The sequence below is a fragment of the Carettochelys insculpta genome, chromosome 20, assembly GCF_033958435.1.
Source record: "Carettochelys insculpta isolate YL-2023 chromosome 20, ASM3395843v1, whole genome shotgun sequence".
NCBI lineage: Eukaryota > Metazoa > Chordata > Testudines > Carettochelyidae > Carettochelys > Carettochelys insculpta.
Window position 1 is genome coordinate 15,688,168 of NC_134156.1, and position 17,208 is coordinate 15,705,375.

At 47.8% G+C, this 17,208-nt stretch overlaps 1 protein-coding gene across 1 annotated transcript in view; it reads left to right on the forward strand.

Moving 5' to 3' along the window:
- ANKFN1 (ankyrin repeat and fibronectin type III domain containing 1) overlaps window positions 1–17,208 on the forward strand; it is a 135,658-nt gene that overhangs the window by 103,390 nt on the left and 15,060 nt on the right. The window contains exons 12-15 of the mRNA XM_075014759.1: window positions 102–268; window positions 2,340–2,487; window positions 4,792–4,960; window positions 13,019–13,185. Of these exons, the coding sequence (XP_074870860.1) occupies window positions 102–268; window positions 2,340–2,487; window positions 4,792–4,960; window positions 13,019–13,185 (651 nt within the window). The remainder of the gene's footprint in view (window positions 1–101; window positions 269–2,339; window positions 2,488–4,791; window positions 4,961–13,018; window positions 13,186–17,208) is intronic.

Here is a 17,208-nt window from a genome sequence, read left to right on the forward strand (position 1 = left end):
CACAAACCTGCTATAAAAATAGCAACTTTCTTCTCCCAAACCTCTCTGCTTTTCTGGGGAAAAATTGAGACTTTTATCGAGGAATCTTTTTGTTTAAACAGGACACACTTTCCTATCACAAAAGAAGTCAGCAGCGCCTCCCTCCTGGTTTGTATCTGGGTTATCTGAAACTCTGCAGCTCCGTAGATCAAATCAAAGTCCTTGTACTGCAAAAGCTGCCCAATATTCTGTGTAATGTTAAAATCCGAGACAACAGCAATGTTTCCAAGTAAGTGATTTTTTTTATCCTCATTAGTTTAAACAGTTGATCAAATGTGAATAACTCAAGCACCAAATGCGTGAAAATATGTTCAGTTTCTGTGGGCTGCAAATGTGAAATCTCCTATATAAATAGAAACAGGAGAAGTTGATAACTAATGATTATGCTCATCAGGGCTGACAGCCACCATAGGCCCAGGGGCAAAGGTAAGAGAGGAGCCTGGCTCCCCACCCCTTGAGCAGAAGGGGACAGCCCAGCCCAGCCCTCCCGTTCTCCATCAGAGCAGTGCACAGAGCACTGCCACAGTGTTTCAAAAGGGCCTGGAGCTCCGTCTGCTGCTATTTTGGCAGTGACAGCATGTGGAACTCCAGGCCCTGCCCCTCCCAGTGGGCAGGTCTGATTATGCCTATGATCATAACAATGCTATCAATAATTGCATATCATTGAATCAAAAGGAGCAGAGTGAACTCAACCTACCTCAACCTCAACCATTGTGACTCTGTCCCCGGGATGACAAGAAATTTAAACACCGAGGCATTGAAGTCTGGGGCTACTTGTCAGCTTACAGTTAAGCACATGCATAAGTGCTTTGCTGATTCAGGACCAGAGCACTCACCACCTTGCAGAACCCTCTGCATATTTTATGTATTTATTTTATGAATACCACTGTATGTGCCTTATCGACCACTTACGTTACCTGTTAATGTTTGGAGCTCAGTTCTACTCTTGGTGATAACCCCCATGGAATTTATTGTTGGCCACCCAGGTATAATTGTCAGCTAAGATTGACACAAGCAGCTTACCACAGAGCTCCGTATGGACCTCAAATGTGCACATGCTTATGTCCATCTCTCTGGTATACTGAGGGTGTGATCCGATGTCTGAACTGGTTGAAAGTGCCATCAGTTTCACCATGTAGGGCTCAGGCCCAAAGAGCACAATGCAAGGCTCTGCCTGGGACCTTCAACATGACTTTGGTAGTAGGATCAGGATCTAGAGGCCTGATCCAATGGGATTCTTCTCATTGACCTTCAGTGAAGGATAAATCAGGGCCTAAATGGGTATTAAATCAGTTTACAATATATTCTGGTCTGTGATACCTTGTTTGTAACCCCCTCTTGCCCCTAAACTATAAAATAGGTGATGGTTTGCACTTGACAGCTTCATGTAGGAGACTGTGGTGACATCCAGAGCACATCCCAATTATATCCACTTCTTCCTTCTAATTCTCGTGGAGACAAACAGCTCTGTGGTGTTTTCTTGGCACTCTTCACAGCAGTTTTGGAAGGACTATGTAACCCTAGAGGCACTGAGACCACTGACAAGGGAGAGCGAAGTCTCTGCTCTGCAGCCTTGGCTGAGACCCAGATGGCTTTTAGCTGATGTGGTAGAGCACAGGGCTTTAGCCTCTAAGGTGGCAGATTCATTCCCTCCTGTCAACAACCTGGATGCATCAGCCTTACAAATACAAAACCTCATGCCTACAAGAATTATGTTCAGACCTTCATATGGAGCCAGATTACCCCACACCTCCCGATTGTGGAGTTTCTTGAACTTTTCCCTGAATCATCCAGTGCTGGATGTTGCCAGAGAGAGGATGCTGGATGAGATGGACCATGGGTTTGATGCAGTAGGGCCATTCCTATGCTTACTAGTGCTGGAGTTGAAATGCATCTGTCAGACTGCAGTTCCCTGGCTGCATTCAGTCCCAGAGATGTCTTCAACTGATCAGACATTGAGCTTACTAATTAACGCATCTATAGACCAATGTATGTTTTAAAAGACATGGAATGGAGCTCTTGTCATAGAAAAGCCCTTGCCTGAAATATTTCAAAGGCAATCGATTTCAAGGTGCTAGTAAGGAATGTTGAGCTCTATGTACAAGAGCTGGAAAAATTAAACAGGAAACTTTTTTTTAAGTTGGGTTTTCAACCACAAATAACCTGGACTGCATAATGTTAGAACATTTTTACTATTTGAGGATTAAACCCTCAACAGAGCCCAAATGCACTTACTATAAATTCTTCCTTGTGCACTGAACTTTTGCTATATGTCTAATTTTACTTGACTGAACATACAGAGATGAGTGGGAATGGCTCCAAATGCTTTCTGGCTTGGAAACTGTGGAAAGTGTGGATCATGCTCCAGACTGCCCTACTCAATTGTTCTATGAGCTCCAGATGGCAGTGAAAGCTCTCCTCAAACAGATCAATCTACCTCTGAGACAGGTATTCTGCTTTGCAGTATTTATCGCCTTTTCCCCCCAGCTAGTTCTTGGGAACATGAATGAAATCTAAAATACGTAATATATTTCTATTAGTGACTGCATGTTACAGTTGCAAAAACTAATCAATCAGAAAGAGTTTAAGTAGGGTTATTTTAAGTGTGTTGGGACTATTAGCTGGAAAAAAAATCACCTTTAGGCTAGAGCAGCAGTTTCCAACTTTTTCACCAACCATTCATGGACCCCCATCAAAGCCAATTCTAGCTGCTATGTACACTTCATTAAATGAAAATCGAAACCACAACACAGATTTTCAGACAGAGATTAATACCACTTATTGGAAGATATTTAATTTAAAAATAATAATTGATTGTAACTTTGCAATTTATTTAAAACTTATTGTCTGTGATCATTTGTATTAATTTTTTTCATGACCCCCTGCATTATCCTCATGGACGCCCAGGGGTCCGCAGAGCCCAGTTTAGGAACCACTAGGATAGAGTGCTTTCCTACAATATACGAATGTATGGAACTAAACCACTCAACCACGAGAGCCAGTTTTTCAGTAGTCTTCCACATTTGCCTATTCAAGTACACATCTTTGTATTTGTGCAGCTGCACAGATGGGCAAACAGGCAATTTTGCACACACATGAAGTAATGAGATGTGGCTTTATCCAGCTCATAAAAGCAAATATGTATGTCCCTGTGGCCAGGGACAATTTGTACATTTCTATGGCAGCACCCTACCAATATCGTAAGAAGCCCCACCTCTTTATGGGTTGTTTACACTTCAGAGAGATATAAAGCGGCTTAGTGTAGATGAGAATCTTGTCCAACATTTCAATGAAACTTTTTCTTCATATGGAAGGGCTGGATTTAGGTCATACTCATACCCATTGCCCCTGGAAAATCCAAGTGACACCAAAGTAGTTCCAAAATTAAGACTCACCCACAAACTTTAAGGTCAGACAGGACCATCATGATCATTTGGTCTCACCCCCTGCATGTCACAGGCCACAGAACCTTGCCCACCCACTTCTGTAGCAGATCCCTAACCTCTGGCTGAGTTACTCAGATCCTCAAATCATAGTTCAAAGACGTCAGTTTATAAGCTATGTCTACACTAGAGAGTTTTGTTGACAAAACCCGCAGAGCATCCACATTCCCAATGTTTTCTGTTGACAGTAAATTGACAGAATGCGCCACTTCTGTCGACGGCGTTCTGCCACTCCCCCCGAGGCCAAACCCCTCTATCAACAGATGCTGTTGACAGAAAGGCAGTCTGGACATTCTGGAGGCTGACCCTCTGTCTACAAACAGGGCTTCCAGGGCACTGGGCAGCGCTGTCTGCTGCACTTCCGGTTGGCCGTTTTGTTGAGAGAGCGGCTGGACTCTGGACAGAGGGGATTGACAGAGCGATGCACTTTGCAGTCTGGCTGCAATCAGATGACAGACGTTTTGTTGGAAGATACCTTCTGACAGTAACATCTGTCAACAGATCGCTCCAGTGAAGACACAGCCATAAACTGGAATTGGATCCTTAGGCCCCAGTTCAACCAACCACTTCAGCACATGCTGAAGTCTGTCTCCAGTCAATGAAACACTTAAATACATCCTTAAAACACATGTTTAAAAGCTGGGCTGAATCGGGACCTTAACTGAGGATTGAGGAATTTACTTGTGGATTCAACAAAGATGTATAAGTGTTGCTATTATTTGTACTGTGGTAACACCTAGGAGACCCAACCATGGCCAGGACTCCCTTGTAGCAGGCACCGTATAAATACTGAACACAGAGACAGTGTTTTACAGAACACCTCCACAACTGCCTATATCCAACTACCATTTGTGCTGGTTTCCCTTCATGCAGCACTTGTTAAATCTTTTCAGTGCTGTGTCAGGGGTGGGGGGAGCCGCATACTTCTCGTAACCAACCCTAAATTGAATCTTAAAGGCTTTTAATTGAATCCATTTTCATGTTTTCACATAATTATACAATCATCATCTTGAAAAGGGTTCAGCATGTGATCATTTTCTGCCTAATAAGAAACATAAATGTTGTTTTCAGGGGGGGTTGTTTGTGTGTGTTGGCTTTTTAATGTGGAACACGACGGCTTTAAAGCCTGATTTTATGTAGCGACGTTAACCTGCATTTAAGCCCCCCTCGTATTTATGTTTTTATAAAAATTCCGAGCTTGATGTTGTGCACATTTGCTTTCATGTTTTATATCATTTGGGGTGTTGTTTATATAAGTGCCATGTTGTAACTCTCTCCCACTTCTTTCCCTGCGCGTGTCCCTCGGCAGGCAAAGCACTTCCGTCTGTATACACAGGAGGTGTTGGAACTGGGTCACAATGTCTCCTTTCTTCTCCTGCTCCCCGCCTCAGACGACGTCTGCACTGCCCCGGGACAGAATAATCCTTACACCCCACATTCAGGATTTCTTAACCTCCCTCTTCAGATGTTTGAACTCGGTATAGTAGCTCGCTTCACCTAGAAATATTAACCCAGACTCCTTATAATAAAATCACAAAGTTGTATCTGTTTTCCCCCTTGTCCCAGTGGAGAGTCAATAAATCACATGATGGCTTTGGCAACAACACTCCCTATAACTGTGTACAAGTTAGAGAAGGAGCAGAGTGGCGGGAGCATAAACTGTAGCCATCATTATTGAAATGCAAAACATAGAGCAAAAGGCCACAGTTATCAAGCATAAGCCCTACTCTATAATGGAGGCAGGGGAGGGGGAGTCAGACTGCTCGTAAGATGCCAGGGCTGATATTCTGAGAGCAGCCACAAAAATGCCTTTATTCCGAGGTGAGGTTTGCATCATCACTGGGTAGAATTAGAGCCGTGGATAGACCTAGCGGTTTCAGGCCTGCTGATGGGAGGAGGGAGGGGTGGCAAAAGGGGCAGTTACCACTGGGCTGGGCAATTCAAAAGAGGCTGGAGCTCTGGCCACCACCACTGCTAAATTGCCACTGACGCGCTGCGCCACGCGCTCCAGGCTGCAGTGAGGTCTGCCTTCGGGGGCAGGAGAGTGAGGGGATAAGAGGGATGACTGCCCCACCCCCACCCCTTCTGCCGAGCACTTCCCCTTCCAGGAGTGTGGAACTGCCCCTCCCCATCTGTACCAGGGGCCTGGCGAGGCCGTCAGCTCCACTAGGGTAATTTTGTGTTGCAGAATTGTTGCAGCTTTGGATTGATGATCCAACTCGGGGCCTATGAGCCCAGAGTTTTGAAGCGTTCAGAATTCATTTTCAGAGGTCAGGCCCATCTCTTGGCTTTTCCTACCACAGGGCCCAACACCAGTGTAACGGTGCAGGAAAGTCCCCACAGCAAGAGAGGGAAGAATCAGCTTGTGATAAAGGCACTGAACTGTGGTTGAGGAAAGCTTGATTTGGGTCCCAGTTTGGCCAGGGGCTTCCTATGCGACCTGGGGCAAAGACACAATGGGCCAGATCCTTGGCTGTGTCAGAGCTGGCAACAGACTTCACCGCGCCTTGGGCAATGTGAGGGAAGTTTGGCTCTGGACCGACCACAATGGGGGGGGGGTTGAGGGGGAAGGGGGGGGGCTAGGGCAGCCAGCCCTCAGCAGTGGTGGCTGGTACAGAGGTACCGGGGCATCAGCCACATGGCCCAGCCCCTTCACTCCACCTCTGCCCACCCATTCCCCATCTACTCCCCTGCCCATGCCCTTCCCTTCCTCTGGCCATGCCCCCGCTCCCCCAGAGCCGTACAGCCTGAGAATAGTGCCCGATGGGATGTTTGCCTGGCTGATGAGTACAGAGCTGGGTCACTAGTGTGGCAGGGATGAGGGATTATCCCTTCTGTCCCAGCGAAAGCCAAGTGTATAGTGTGCCGAGCACTCTGAGATGTGTTGTGTTAGGGTGCACATCCTACAGCAGAGCCAGGTCAGCCTCCCTGCCCTGCTGCAATGCATGCTGGGGTGGGATTCCACAGAGCAGGGCATCCTGGCTGACCGACAGCCAGCGATACAGACAACCATAGCAGGCCCTGGAGCAAAGGCAGCGGCAGGGCCTTGGGCAGTCAACCCTTAGACCCGCCCAGACCACAGTATGCCCCGTCCCCCATCCTCAGACCCTCATGGAGCAGCACTCCAGCAGCAATTCAAAGGGGCCTAAGGCTACTCCACTGCCACAGCAGCAGCAGCTGGGCACTCTGAGCCGTGCTGCAAATGCTCCCGGTGCCCCTCCTGTCAGTGGGCCTGCTGAGGGTGAAGGGAAAGACACTTCTGAAACCCTCTCCCCCAACCCTCTTCAAGGAGTGGAGGGGGCTGAGGAAGGGAATAGCCCAGGTGATTTCACAATAGCTTTCAGACAGAAAACCCAGGCCCCTTCCCCTCATTCTCCTTGGAATGGAAAGGGAGAAAGGAGCAGCAATGGGGAGTCCCTGAACCTCAGCAAGAGCTGCTCCCCCAAGAGATGGTAAAGTAGAAGAGTGCTTTAATGGTGGGGATAGAAGGGCTGCAGTAATGGTCTGCCACTCAAGCTGCATTCACTGATCCAGCAGCTACACCAGTTATGTGAACAGGGGGAGAGGGGAGTAAATATTAATTGGAATGAAGGAGCTGCATTAGGAACTGGGTGTGTGGTGGACGGGGAGGCAGCATGGACTGTGATAGGGAAGAAGGAACTGGAAAGTGGGAGGCTTGGAAAGGGGAATCCCTGTCTGGCTTCTCCTGGGGTACCAGACAGAGGAAGACATATGTCAGAAAAGTAGTCTGTCTGGGGGAGATAGAACAGACCTCCCCATCCTCCATAGCCCGTCCTCTGCTGAAACAAAAAGCAGTCAAGTAGGGCTTTAAAGACTTAGCCTTTAAAGTCCTACTTGACTGCTTTTTGTTTTGATAGTGTATAGACTAGCACGTCTCCCTCTCTCTTCCTCTGCTGGTATCTCATGAGAGGTCCAGACAAGGAATCCCTTTCCCAAAACTCCCAGGAGCCCAAGAATTGGACGACGTGCGCATTTTGTTGCCAGTCTAGACCAGAAACCGAGAACCATTTGTAAATCTAAAATTGTTTTGAAGGATGCTTTGCACTGGGCAAATCAAGTAAACCAGATTTCACTCTGTACCAGGCCGTCACCCCCTCACAACCCTCTAACAGGCCACAAAATGGATTTAATTACATGATGTTGTGAAAATATATATACATCAAACATATTAATGTTGCACAGAGTGCAACATGCACCAAATCACAGATGGTCCATGTTTCTGTCATTCGTCCCAAGTCCGGTTGGTTTAGTCACACATTGGCAGGTTTGAAAGTAGAGCATTATGAACACGCTTTCAGCTGCAGGACAGAATATAGTCATGAAACAAACAGCCCAGGCTCAGTTCCACTCTTTTCATTTATACGTAATGGAAGTGATTAGGGTCAGGCTTGTGAGTCTAGTACTGTGCAGACAAGGGTCCAGCAACAGAGCATCAGAAGGCAATGAGTGTGAGAATACAGCTGATTGAAATAGAAGGGGTTAGGATGTCCTGTGATTATATTTTATTTTGCTTGTTATTCAGAAATAGAGAAATCAAGCATTCACATCGCAGGTATCTGGTGCTCTGTATTTGGTTAAATTAGCTCTATTGTGGGTGCTTAGCTGAGGACCTCACAATCTTTAATATACTTATCCTGACCAGGGAAGAAAATTTATTCCAATTTTGCAGATGGGAATTGGAGCCCAGGGACTAATTATCTTGCCCTGGGTCACGCAGGGTGTCTCTCAAGTGCTAAGCTAGTGCTCTGACCGCTGGACCATTCCTTGTGGATTAATTACTGCATTTGCTAAGGCTGAGTCAGTTCAGATGCACAGAGGTCGGCTCACCACTGCTTTGAATAGGGTGGAGCTGTGTTCTGCCCAGAGGGGATGTATAGTAGCATTCTCAAATGCCATTGGAGTCAGTGTTGGGGTGAAATGATAGATCAGACAGGTAAGGAGAGGATAACTCAGGATCTACAATCAGACTCTAGGTATAGGCCACGTTGTCCATATGACAGGGGAGAAATGAATGAGATTCCGTAAGTGCTTTCACATTGGCTGAAACTCAGGCTTGTGTACCTCCAAACCTCACTACATGGTGTACAGGTCCTAGACAGGAATGAGTCTGACCCCTTAGCTTAGTCATAGACCAGGATGAGGCTGTGTAGCTAGTACAGCTTGATGAATCATAGAATACTAGAACTGGAAGGGACCTTAAGAGTTCATCAAGTCCAGTTCCCTGCCCTCAGGGCAGAACCAAGCACCATCTATATCATTTCTGTTAGATAATTAATGCACTATGGAAAAGGTGGTCACTCTTAGGGTGTTCTGGGCCCACTTCTTAATGCCCAGCGAGGCTCTGGTGATGGGAATGTAGAATATAGTGGCGAGAATAACAACAAACCCTGACTTTCACTCTGAATAAAAGACGAAGCACTCCTCTTGCTGAAAGAAGATGATACGTTCTGTCTGATTTATTGCATAGATCTCCCCAGTCTTCATGAGATGGCTGTGATTCACATGACAAATATTAGAAACTTCCAGTCCCCATTAGCTGGTGGCTACCGAATATATAATTGCAAACCCACAAAAGGCAATGTTGAAGTAACATTTGTTAAAGTAACATTAAAGGCTCTGACTTAAAACCACAAAGGCTAGAAACTTCAGCACTGGAGCTGAAACCACAGCTGTAATTCACTCAAGAGACCAGCACATATGGTATATATGCTGTAAGACCACACACGGTTCAGATTAGGTGTAGGCCCAATGAGAGGAGAGAACAGAAGTGAGAATTCTGTCTTTGACGCTCAGTTTTCTGGGGTTCTTGGGTTCAGATTAGACCTTTATTGTATGAACAAAGTTTTTGTTGTTTGATGTCCTAGTTGTTCTGTCATATTGTGTTCACCAGCAAGAAAGATGTGGTGTGGGATTTTCTAATTTCTAATATGTTTGATTGGAACACAGGCACAATCAGGCGCACCAAAGGGGGGCCACAGGGCAACTGCACAGGAAACCAGCATTTCACAGGGGCTTGGAACTCCCATTGTCACTTAAGTGGGGAGCTCCAGGCCCCTTTGAAACACTGAAGGACCATCATTCCGGGTGGCTTCTGAGGGCTGGGGGGAGGCCCAGCGCTGTTCTCCAGGCAGCAGTAAGGGCTCGCTGTCCTTGGGCTTGCCTCTTAGGCCTGAAACTCCACCCCTTTTGGGGGCTTGGAGCCTCTCGGCCTCGCTGGGCACAACTACCCTATCCCTACGTACCCTGCCAAAAGATTAACAAGCCATTCCATAACTAAACAAAAAATACCTCACTGCCACAGCAAGATACATGCTGCATGACTGATTTTAATATAGTAGCAAGGGAACTTGAAATCCTCTGACAAGTTGTAGGGACAATACCAAGCACCCAGTAAGAAAGAAATTAAATGCTGTATTCCCTCATTTCTCCCTGTGCCTGTGTTTTCAGGGGGCAGACAGGGAGGAAAAACCCTGGAAAATCATAACTGTTCTGAACAAACTGTGGCATTTTCTGAGAGGCAGGGTCCATAGCTGCAATGATTGACACTAAAAACAACAAGAAGTCGTGTGGCACCTTAGAGCTATCAGATTTTTTGGAGCATAAGCTTTCATGTGCAAAGACCCACTTTGTCAGATGCATGTAATGCAAACACCAGAGTGTCTGGTATTTCCATGACGTGCATCTGGCAAAGAGGGTCTTTGCCCACAATAGCTTATGCACCAAAAAATGTGATAGCCTCTAAGGTGCCACAGGACTTCTTGTTGTTTATGCAGACACAGGCTAACACAGCAACCCCTCTGGTCCATGACTGATACTTTAATTATTGCTCTTAAGTGACCCTGGCTAGAGTGAGAGCAGTCACACTCAAGCAGCTGTGTTTACCCTGGCATTACACTTACTTGTGTATGGCACCAGGGACTTCTAAGCTGTGTCTACACGTGCACGCTACTTCGAAGCAGCGGCACTAACTTCGAAATAGCGCCCGTCGCGGCTACACGCGTCAGGCGCTATTTCGAAGTTAACTTCGACGTTAGGCAGTGAGACGTCGAAGTCACTAACCTCATGAGGGGATCGGAATAGCGCCCTACTTCGACGTTCAACGTCGAAGTAGGGCCCGTGTAGACGATCCGCGTCCCGCAACGTCGAAATTGTGGGGTCCTCCATGGCAGCCATCAGCTGGGGGGTTGAGAGATGCTGTCTCTCCAGCCCGTGTGGGGCTCTATGGTCACCGTGTGCAGCAGCCCTTAGCCCAGGGCTTCTGGCTGCTGCTGCTGCAGCGGGGGATTCATGCTGCATGCACAGGGTCTGCAACTCGTTGTCGGCTCTGTGGATCTTGTGCTGTTTAGTGCAAGTGTGTCTGGGAGGGGCCCTTTAAGGGAGCAGCTGGCTGTTGAGTCCGCCCTGTGACCCTGTCTGCAGCTGTGCCTGGCACCCTTATTTCGATGTGTGCTACTGTGGCGTGTAGACGTTCCCTCGCTGCGCCTATTTCGATGTGGTGCTGCACAAAGTTGATGTTGAACATCGACGTTGGCAGCCCTGGAGGACGTGTAGACGTTATTCATCGAAATAGCCTATTTCGATGTCGCCACATCGAAATAGGCTACTTCGATGTAGGCTTCACGTGTAGACGTAGCCCTAGTGATGTATCCCATGGTTCTTTGCACTGCAATGAACTGTGACACTCTCTGACTTCTCTCTCAGTACAGTGTGGGTGAACTTGTATGGTCTTTTGGGGCACAAGAGGAGGCCCGTGGGTAGGCATGCGAGGACTACTGCTAAAGTCACCAAGATCATATGGCAAGATAAACATAACTATCAGTGATTGGGATGTGGGGGGTTAATGCCCAGTGGTTAGAGCAGAAGTCAGGCATCAGAGGACTGGCACTAGACCCAAAGGTTAGAGCCAAAGCAGAAATGGGAGCAGCGGGTCAAGGGTGTGTTATGTGAAGTGAGGCAAGGCAGGAGCAGGCCTGGGAATAAGTCAACACAGGCCTAAGAACAAGTTTGCTGAATCTTCCAGCCAATCAGATGTGTATGGTAGCCAAAATCATTAGGTTGCCCAGAGTCCAGCTGCGCTACAGGCCCTGATTCCTGACACTATACAGACAGTGGAGCAAGGGCAGGGAACCTATGGCCCACGAGCCAGGTCCAGCCTGCAGCTTACCTGGATCTGGGCCACAAGACATAGAGCTCACTTCTCCAGCACACAAGGTGTGAGCCAGCACTGGTGCTCCAGCCACCTGGGGCAGGCAGGGGATCCAGGGGTGGAGCGCCAGCTCCCTGCTGTGTGGGCGGGAGCCCTGAGCCTCGTAGGCCTGATCCAGGAAAACTGGGGTTAGAGCCAGACTGCAGCCTCTGCCTGGAGGTGGGAACGAAGTGACTCCGTGTGGGGAAGTACTCGGTGCAGGCATCCCCCCGACTGCTCCCATTGGCCAAATCATGGCCAATGGGAGTGGTGGGGGGAGGGGTAGTGCTGCTGGCCGGCACTTCCCTTCAGTGTGCAGAGTCAGGCAGAGCCGTGTGTGGTTTTTCCTCCCTGGAGCTGTGCCACAGAGGTTCCCATGCCCTCCTCCCCTGCCCCCTCCCACTCAGCCCTCATACTCACCCCCAACTCCTGCAACAGACCCCCACCCTGCTCCTGCACCCTCTTCCAAACCTCACAGCCCCAACCTACTCTGCACCCATCCTCCCACCCAGACACCCCCATCCCCAGTACACTCCTGCACCCCCTCTTCCACCCAGACCCTTCACTCCAGCCTGTTCCTCCCTCCCCCACTTACCCTGCACCCTTGCTCTCCGCCCACTCCTGTACCCTACCACCTGCCCAGACCCCACATCCCCACTCCAGCCTACTCACTGACAGCCCCCCTCCTGCACTGAACCCCTCATTTTGACACCACCCCAAAACCTAGGAGGGCCAAAATCTACTATCCCCAGTCCCCTAGGCTCTGAAGTGGAGCTTGAGGGTAGTGGAGCAGTGAATGTCTTACGGGTGGGTTGTGTTGTTTGTGGCGGGCAGGGGGTGGGGGTTGTTTCTCACTTACTTATGTCCCCTAAGTGATTTTTCTGTGGGTCAGTAGCCCCGACCCAGAAAGGTAGAGTGTTACTTTGTGGCCACTGGTGCAAAACAGGGCTGCATTTTATTTCCTTGGTCTTTGGGGTAACTTTAGGCCAGCTAATGAAGCATGGTGGCAATGGCAACACAAACTCTAGTATATGCCTGGACTACTTAGACTGTGCTGGTGACACTGCACTATTAAACAACACCTGTGGAAAGCAACAAAGAGAGACAACCTGGCCGCACAGGGCTCACAGTCAGTTGCACGAAAGCAACCATACTTGAAACCCAGACATCAAGTGAAAGGAGAATCAGATCTTCATTATTTATTTCTGGATCAACACATTCCATCAAGAATTTGAGTAATCATCTTTCATTAAAGTTATGTCCAAAAAGGTATGGATTTCAGGGTCCACCTGTAATACTAATTATTATTTTTTCTCTGTCATTTTCACAGTTCATTTTTGCTGCTACAAGGAGAAATTTATTAGTCTGTATTGCCGCCTTTCTGCTGTCATAGAGCTGGACGCTCTGAAAACCCAGCAATCCCTAAGGGAAGCAATTTCAGACAGTGAAGTCGCTGCTGCCAAACAAAGACACCAGCAAGTTTTAGACTACATACAGGTAACGGTCTGTTTCTGAGCAGACCCAGGAGACTTTTAAGGTCTATAATTTGGAATCTAAATGGAGAATTATTCATAGACGTCTTAAAAAACCTGATAGTGTCAAAATTTTCCTTTTTATGAAATTCCAAACCCTCAGCACAATTTCTTTGATTGTTGCTTTTATAAAAGAGTTTTTAATGAATAAATCAAACAATGGGCACATTAGAATGTTATAAAGAAATGTCTTAGTTTGGATTATAGAATCATACGATCATAGAATCACAGGGTTGGAAGAGACCTCTGGAGGTCGAGTCCAGCCCCCTGTCCAAAGCAGGACCAACCCTCCCTCAATCATCCCACCCAGGGCTTTGTCAAGCCAGAACTTAAAAGCCTCCAGGGAAGGAGAGACTAGCACCTAGCTAGGCAGGGCTTTTGGTGTTTGGAAAAAAAAGGGAGCTGGTATGGCTCCTCGCTGCCTCTGCCTCTGCCGCCGCCCAACCTCCGGCCAGGTTCCCTCAGCTGGGGCTTCCAGAGGGGCAGTGAGGACTCCAGCTCTCAGCCCCGTGCTGCCGCAGGGCAGCAAGGTCTCTGGCTCCCAGTCCCATGCTGCTGTGGGATTCAGCTCCCAGCTTTGTGCTGCTGCAGGGCGGTAGGGGCGCCAGCTCCTAGCCCCATGTTTCTGCAGGCTGGCTGAGGCTCCTGCTCCTGGCCCGCTCTGTAAAAAGGTGGTGGTATGCCATACCACCGTGTACCATCACGAAAAGAGCACTGTCCCTAGGTAACCCATTCCAGAGTTTCACCACCCTCTTAGGGAAATAGTTTTTCCTAATATCCCTCCTAGACTTCCTCCGCCACAACTTGAGACCATTGCTCCTTGTTGTACCATCTGTCTCTACTGAGGACAGCCTCTCTCCAACTGCTGTGGAAAGACACTTGAAGGTGGCTATCAAATCCCCCCACTTACTCTTCTCTTCTGTAGTCTGAATAAGCCCAAATCCCTCAGCTTCACCTCATAAGTCATGTGCTCCAGCCTCCTCATCATTGTGTTACCTTCCACCGGACTCTCTCCACTGTGCCCAGAGCTCATGCTCCTCTTTGTGGTGGAAACAAGTTCCCAGCACAGGGCCTTAGTCTGGATCATAATTTTTTCTCTCATTTGTGGAGATATATTTTTTTTCCTCACTGGCAGGTTGCAAATTAAAAAAAAAGTTGCTTCAAAGGCACAGGCTATAGGACCAGATCACTGTCAGTAAAACTGATCAAAAGACAATCTTATCCAGTGATACCATCAAGAACGAGACAGAGGCTGGTTATCTGTATACCAGGAGTCCTTTATGCTGGACCGAGTCCTGCAAACCTTTGTGGTAACTAATTCTCTCTGGCTGATACTCAGGATCCTTGCACAGAGCATGTAGGATGCAGTGAATTACAGGCCAGGGCTGTACAGCCTCTATCCTCCTGCTACTCGAGCCTTCTCCAGTTGGAATATGGGCCGAGATAACTGTTCACCCACGCTGCAGTGGTTTGTAGCCACTTAAGCCCACATAATTATAGACCATGTCTCTACTGGTCCTTGCTGCGCTGTCACCTTTGCAGATGCCTCTTGGAAGCTGCCTGGGTGCTTACTTTTACTTCACACTTGGTGGCATAGCCTACATTTTAACCCTGCTTTCTCCCCAAGTCCTTCCCCACTGTCACACTCACAAGAGCCAAATTCGTCCTAGTGGTTCATACCTTCTGGGGCGGCAGGGGGAATTTACGTATTTTGCATGAAGGATGGAATTCACCTCTCAAACATTAGGACCAATCTGGCTCTCCTGAGCATGGAAGTGGGAAGGGCTGTGGGCAGTAGGGGTGGAAAAGTAGTTGTCAAGTAGGCCCATCCACCAAAGGGGCAAGGAGGGCAACTGCATAGTGGTCCAGCATTTCAAAGGGGCCCAGAGCTCCCAGTCATTGGTGCTGACACAGGAGCAGCAGTGGCAGCTGGGAGCTCTGGGCCCCTTTGAAATGCTGTGCGAGCATCACTCCACCACTCTGAACGGCTTCTGAGGGCTGGGAGCCCATGCTCCAGGTGGCGCTCAGGGCTAACTGCGCTGGCCCCACCCAATCCATCTGAGGCTCTGCGCCTTATGGGAGCATGGACCAGGGGCAAGGTGTGGCACACCTTGCCCCTGGTTCACAGTGGCTGTCAGTGATGCTGTTGTCAAGTGACAGCATAGTAGACCATGACACCCCATGTGCACGAAAATTAAGGGCATGCCTTCCCTACAGGCTGGATCCACAGGCATCAATCAATCCAGCAGGAGTAGATTTATCATGGCTCGTACTGACACAATAAATCAACCACACATTGCTCTCCTGTTGCCTCTGCTAGTCTCCACCAAAACAAAGAGGAAGTGGAGTTGATGGGAGAGCATCAGCTATCAACTAACCGCTGTGAATGCTCCGCAGTAAGCAGACCCTAAGGATGTCAACTTCAGCTATGTGGAATTGTGTAACTTAGGTCAACAGCTCGCAGTAGTATAGACAAGGCATAAGCGCCAAAGCAGCTCCAAAGACGCCACTTTCTATGATTAAAACTGTAGCGAGGACTATGGATGCAGCAACTGTTCCTTCTCCTCCAGGGTGTTTCAGTTCATTTATATATTCTGAAGAAACTCAAACGAGTACCTTAAACCCCAGTGTTTTGTACTGAATTATTGTGAAAGTGTATTAGCCTTGTCAGTTTTCCTCTCAAATGAAAACCAGCTGTATTCCACCTATTGGTGAAAATATCTCAGCCCACCACATACTGCAATCTTCAGTGGCAACCACAAAACCGCAAGAGCATTTGTGTGATCCCAGATCTAAGACAGTGTTGAAGTTACTACACAAACCAAACATTGTAAAGAGCAAAGGAGTCTGCATAAACGCAGCTCTGAAAAGAAGTCAGAGGGCAGCCAGAGGAAAAATAAAAAATAGTAGATAAGGTACTTGGCGTCTAAACCAGCATGTTAGACTGTAAGAAAAGAAATGTGTGGGCATATTCTGTAGCAATGAAACTGCAATTGCAAGTTATAATTTATATACTGTACTGCTTCAAATACTCTTAAGCTGCATAAGAGGCATAGCTAGTTAAATGTGACTGGCCCATTATCCCCCAGGGACACCGTATAATGGTATTGGAGAGAAAGCCATTTGGCTTTACATTTTAGGAAAAATATTCTCTCTCCTGCATGTTGATATGACAGAGATGGGCAATAAGCAGCCTAGGGGCTGGATGCAGTTCACCAGGGTTAGTCGTTCCCAGCCAATGTGAGCCTGCGAGGTGGTGGCCTAGCCCCTACCACTTCCCACAGTTTCACAAGACTATCACACCCACTGCTACATCCCTTTCAAATGGCTGCAGCAGCGTCTGTCTTGATGTCAAAGCACTCACACTGATTACAAATAACCACTCAGTTCCACAATGAAAAGCTATACTTTACATTAAAAACTACGTACTTGCCTCTCTTTATGCATGTTGAATAGTAACAGAGAGGTGGCTGTGTTAGCCTGTATTCTAACAAAACAAACCAGCAGTCAGGCAGCAATATCTTGGGCAGGGCACTTAACTTCTCCCACCCCTTAGCCCCCTCTTTCAGTTCCATGTATTTGATATGCCAGTTTTTACTGCAATTTTTTTTGAACCTCTGTGCTATATAACTGACTCTGGACTGGAAATTCTATAGATCTGAAGAAGTGGGTCTGTCCCACAAAAGCTCCTCACCTAATAAATCATTTTGTTAGTCTTCATAGTGCTGCTACATGACTGCAACTTTCCTCCCTATGCAGACACTTCAGTTCCTATCCTGCTACATGTTGAACCTCTCAGCTGTGTCTACACGTGCATGCTACTTCGAAGTAGCGGCACTAACTTCGAAATAGTGCCCGTCATGGCTACACGCGTCGGGCGCTATTTCGAAGTTAACTTCGACGTTAGGCGGCGAGACGTCGAAGTCGCTAACCTCATGAGGGGATCGGAATAGCGCCCTACTTCGACGTTCAACGTCAAAGTAGGGAC